The 5,048-nt window shown below is 35.7% G+C and overlaps 1 protein-coding gene across 1 annotated transcript; it reads left to right on the top strand.

Annotated features, from left to right (window-relative positions):
* The first annotated feature begins 239 nt into the window (after positions 1-239).
* LOC140965703 (putative E3 ubiquitin-protein ligase XBAT31) lies at positions 240-3,715 on the top strand. Its single transcript, XM_073425849.1, has 8 exons — positions 240-662; positions 773-832; positions 1,008-1,079; positions 1,154-1,275; positions 1,381-1,521; positions 1,630-1,737; positions 2,068-2,326; positions 2,828-3,715. The coding sequence occupies exons 1-8, from the start codon at positions 483-485 to the stop codon at positions 3,221-3,223; spliced, it is 1,338 nt and encodes a 445-aa protein (XP_073281950.1). The 5' UTR covers positions 240-482; the 3' UTR covers positions 3,224-3,715.
* Positions 3,716-5,048: the final 1,333 nt, after the last annotated feature.

Genomic DNA, 5,048 nt, shown 5'->3' on the forward strand with positions numbered 1-5,048 from the left:
TTTATATATATATATATATATTATTTCTATAACAAAACTTATATTTTTGAACGCTTTATTTATTATTTATTATAACAATCTATTGTTTCACCATATATTCACATTTAAACTTTGTATAAAAATTTGAGGGATGGGAAAACCAGCAGTCGGTGAGATATTACCTGGAAATAAGAATTTTGCTCTGGCGTTATCAACTTCTATTAAATATCAATGTTTAGTACTTATTTCGGGAATCTAACTGCTGCCCGTTGCCATGAGCTCCTTCTGATACGGTCTGCTGCCCGTTGCATATTTCTTTCCATCCCCACTTCTCGGGCAGCCCGAACTCCAAACCACCAAATATATACAAACAAACATCTACTGAACACTTGCATCCTTCCCTCCATCCCTCCTGCAACCACCACCTCTCTACGGTGGAGCACGGCTCAGAGCGGCGGTGTTCTATTATTGTATAGTTTCGGGATTTCTTGAAACATATAGTAATGGGCCAGGGGTTGAGTTGCCGAACTAACGAAGAGCGGGAGCTGTTTAGTGCAGTTCAGTTGGGGGATTTGGAGACTGTTGAGGAAGTTTCGAAAAGGGATTCGAGTCTTATTCATCGACGCACAGTGTATGATCGCAACTCAACCTTGCATATTGCTGCAGCCAATGACCAGATCGAGGTGTGATTCTTGGAAATATATGTTTGGTTTCTTTAGATTTGTGAATGTTTTCTGGGTCTTGTCTGGATCTTTTGTTTGAGTATGGGCTCTTGTTTTTGAGTTGATTTCAGATTCTTTCTTGGATTCTGGATCGAGCTGTAAAGCCGGATTTATTGAATCGGCATAAGCAGGTATTAGTTTTTGTGTATGCGTAGTACATGAATGTTTTGAAAAGTTTGGATTTTTAGTTCTTTTCTTTGCTAACTTTGTCTTAGATTGCTTTTTCGATAGTTTTTTTTTTTATGGGATTAGTTCTATATTGACGACTTACTTGTGGATTTTTTTTTGTGATTTTGATTTGTGTAGACTCCGTTAATGTTGGCTGCAATGCATGGCAAGATCTCCTGTGTTAAAAAGCTAATTGAAGCTGGTGCCAATGTATGTATGTCTAATAAACATCTTCTATGCATTTACAAGTTTTCAGCATCATTAACTAGGGATTTCGGAGACAGATTTTAATGTTTGATTCAGTCAATGGGAGAACTTGCTTGCACTATGCTGCTTACTATGGCCACTCTGATTGCCTTCAAGCCATTCTTTCGGCCTCCCGCGAGGCGCAAGTTGCTGCTTCTTGGTGAGCTTTTTTCTATATCGACTTGTGATATCCAAAAGAGGCCTTTTATTTCTTATCTTGCATCATCTGGTCATATAATTCCCATATTTTGAACCCAAATTATAGGGGATTTACTCGTTTTGTAAACATTAGAGACCGTAAAGGAGCAACACCATTGCACTTGGCAGCCCGAAGAAGGCGACCTGAATGTGTCCATTCATTGTTGGAGAATGGAGCCCTTGTTTGCGCTTCAACTGGTGGATATGGGTATATTGTTATCACAAATTCTTATTTTTGTTTTTTTATTTTTCGAGAAAACTTAATTTGCCGTTGATTGTGAAACTTGTTTTCTGATTGGCTGCTACTATTTAACAGCTTTCCGGGCAGTACTCCTCTTCATTTGGCTGCAAGAAGCGGTTCTCTTGATTGCATCACGGAATTGCTGGCCTGGGGTGCTGATCGACGTCAACAAGATGAATCAGGGTATTTACTTTTTTCTCTAAGTTTTATGTTGGACTTGAAACCATTCTGCTGTAATTTTTAATGATTTTCATATTTATAGTTGAATCTTGCTCAGATATTTTATGTTTGCGTGGCATCACTTTTTGCGTTCTGGATGTTATAAATTTCATTGTATGAGAGTCTTATCTGATTTAGTATTTATTCATTTCATAGATTTATTTTCCTAATCAGCAATCATTGTTCCATCTCTGTTTACGATTGTGAAGTTCAGATCTATAATCGTGAATCCTCAATTTTCAAAGACTTTTTTTAGTAGAATATTCAGGCTTTAGTGATTATTACATGGTTTAGGAGAATACCATATATGGTGGCTTTGAGGCATCACCAAGGTGCATGTGCTGCTTTGCTGAATCCTTCATCTGCGGAGCCTATTGTCTGGCCATCACCGTTGAAGTTCATAAGTGAGCTTAATCAAGATGCAAAAGCTCTGCTCGAACGCGCCTTAATGGAGGCAAACAAGGAGAGGGAGAAAACCATCTTAAAGGGAAGTTCACACTCACTTTCATCTCCATCAGGATCAGACTCTGTGATTGATGACCATTTATCTCAGGTACTTATTATCATCCTTCAGAGTGATTTTTAATGCCTTTTCACATCACATGAATATGTTCACTGGAAACTTATTTTCGTTTCTTTGTTTGATTAGTTCATGTGTCGTTCATCATTTCTTTCTAATTTGTTTTTTTATTGCATTTGCTTATACATTAGTCCAGAAGCTCGTTATGTGTAAAAAGTTCGTTGATTACTTGTGCACTTGGACAAATATATCAGTCATTAGAAAATAAAAGATAAATGGATGACTTTGTCTGCCACATTGGATGCAGTTCGAGAACTTTCCAATAGTTTTAAATTATTGTATGCTTCAATTGCCAAGCCAATGTTTTATCTTGGTTCCATATCTGTTTTGAGGAGCAGTATTTTTCTCCACCGTCTTTTGACTTCCTATGTTGGACTATGATCAAACTGTCTAGCGATTGTGGTACTGTTTTAAGGTTATTTGAATTACATAGTTCACATTAATGGTAGGATTCAATCCGACTATTTTATGCAGGCAAATGATACGGATCTTTGCTTCATATGTTTTGATCAAGCATGCACGATAGAGGTTCGAGAATGTGGTCATCGCATGTGTGCTCAATGTACTCTAGCCTTGTGCTGCCACAACAAGCCCAATCCAACAGCCTCATCACCTTCTGTACCTGTTTGTCCATTCTGCCGGAGTAACATAGTCAAATTGGTCGTTGCTAAGGTTAAACCCGATAATGACGTGGACCGTGATGTTAACTCCTCTAAGCCAAGAAAGTCTTGGAGGTCCCGGAATTTAAGCGAGGGTAGTAGTAGCTTCAAGGGTCTATCAGCAGTAGGCTCATTCGGGAGAATGGGCCGTGGCTCAGGCAGGATCGCTGCTGAGAATGAATGGCTTGACAAAACCACCATTGAACTTTGACACACAGACCTGATTCGAAAATTCCATGCATGTAGAACCATGCTGCCATTTGTGTATAACATATGCATATCCAATTATTCGTGCCAGCGAGTGAATATATCAGCTATCGATTGAAGTCGGTGCTTGCAGGGGTCATTAGTGTCTTGAAATAGGAAGGATTCTTTTCAATCCTGGATTCCATTCATTACAACTTATGAATCATAGCATCCTTCAGAAACAAGGAAGCAAATTGTTATTGGAAGTGTTTTGTCCAAATTGTTGTTTTTCTTATAAGAGAATTGTAAAAAAAAATTTTCTGCTAGAAAGAAAGGACGGATTCCTACACTTGTGTTTGTCATGTGGGGATTTGTCCTTGATTGGTTGAATTATTTGTGTACCACGATAACACATATAATTCATGTTCTTGTCATAAATATTCCGACAGTGAGATAAGGTCTAAAAAACAATAATTGATTTTGTTCATTATTATATGCCCGCTTTGTTACTTGAGTATTTATTATTTTGTTGGTTTGCATTGATTTCTTGTCTGATACCGTTTATATGACAAGATTCTTTGTATATAATTTTTTTTATTTTTAAAATTTATTTGATAGGTCACAAATAGAAAAGTGTTGGATAAACGTTATATGTCAAAGTAACTCACGGGATAGGGGTAGTCATCTCCCGTAGCAAATTTTTCTTGAAAATTTTATATATAGGTTTTTAAAATTATATATATAAAGTTCACTTCCCGTGATTCACACTTAATTTCCTCAAGTGAATTCCTATGTTTGAAGCCAAAATGGTTTTGGTAGCTCTAATATTGGAATGTATCCCACGACTCTCCAACATTAATTAATTCATCGTTAAAAATTACAGGAAGAGGGAAAAACTATAGGAATCAAAAGGGTATACCAATAAGCACGATTTAATTTTTTTATAAAAAAAAAACACCCGATTTTTATGTAAAATCGAGCTTTTCTAACATCCACCATAAAAAAAATTCATTAATTGAGATAAGGACAAAAATAAAAAATGATTATCCGTACTTTGTATATATAATCTGGTCTACTAATATCAATCAAAGCGTACATAAAATGTGTGAAAGTCAAGAAAACTTTGAAATGATCGGAAGATGTGGCCTCGTTCCCATGATATAGCTAGAGTCATTTTCAACCATAAAAAGAGATCACTCTTAAATAAAACAAGTACTGCCAACCACACAAAGGGTGATTGCGTGGACAATTACATTAATTGTTACAAATTACACACAATTTTAAAACACAACACGCAAAGTATAATAGTAAAAGAGGTGTTAATGTGTTGTCTTTTTGGTTGTTGACACATCGCTACCATCATTCTAAAATTGCGTAAAAACCAAATGGTTTCTTTGATTAGTCTAAGATTTTTATATGCACGTATGGTTATTATCATGGAATTGTGAAAGCGGCATTTATAGATATTATTAATTCTCTTTTATAACTTTGAAATATACTTGAATTATGAAATTCTGAATATGCACACTTGTTTGGGTATATCTAGTTACTTTTTGAATCATTGTTGTGGATTTCGAATTCATCTAAATGTTGAGTCATTTCAAATCATTCATTCAAATTGTTAGGATCACAAAAATATTTAGAGAAGTGCGTGAATAAATTTATCTCAACAATGTTACAAATATTTCGGTTGGGTTAACAACACTGAAATGAAATTCTTGTTAGTTGGGTTCTCAGTAAGTCAACAGTGAGTAAATAGACTGATTGAAACTGTTTGAACAAAATGACTTATCAAAAGTAAGTTGGGTTATCAAATGAGAGGTAAAGTAAGTAAAATGAAAGTAAATTGT

Source organism: Primulina huaijiensis, unplaced genomic scaffold, assembly GCF_012295235.1.
Source record: "Primulina huaijiensis isolate GDHJ02 unplaced genomic scaffold, ASM1229523v2 scaffold12179, whole genome shotgun sequence".
Taxonomy (NCBI): Eukaryota; Viridiplantae; Streptophyta; class Magnoliopsida; order Lamiales; family Gesneriaceae; genus Primulina; species Primulina huaijiensis.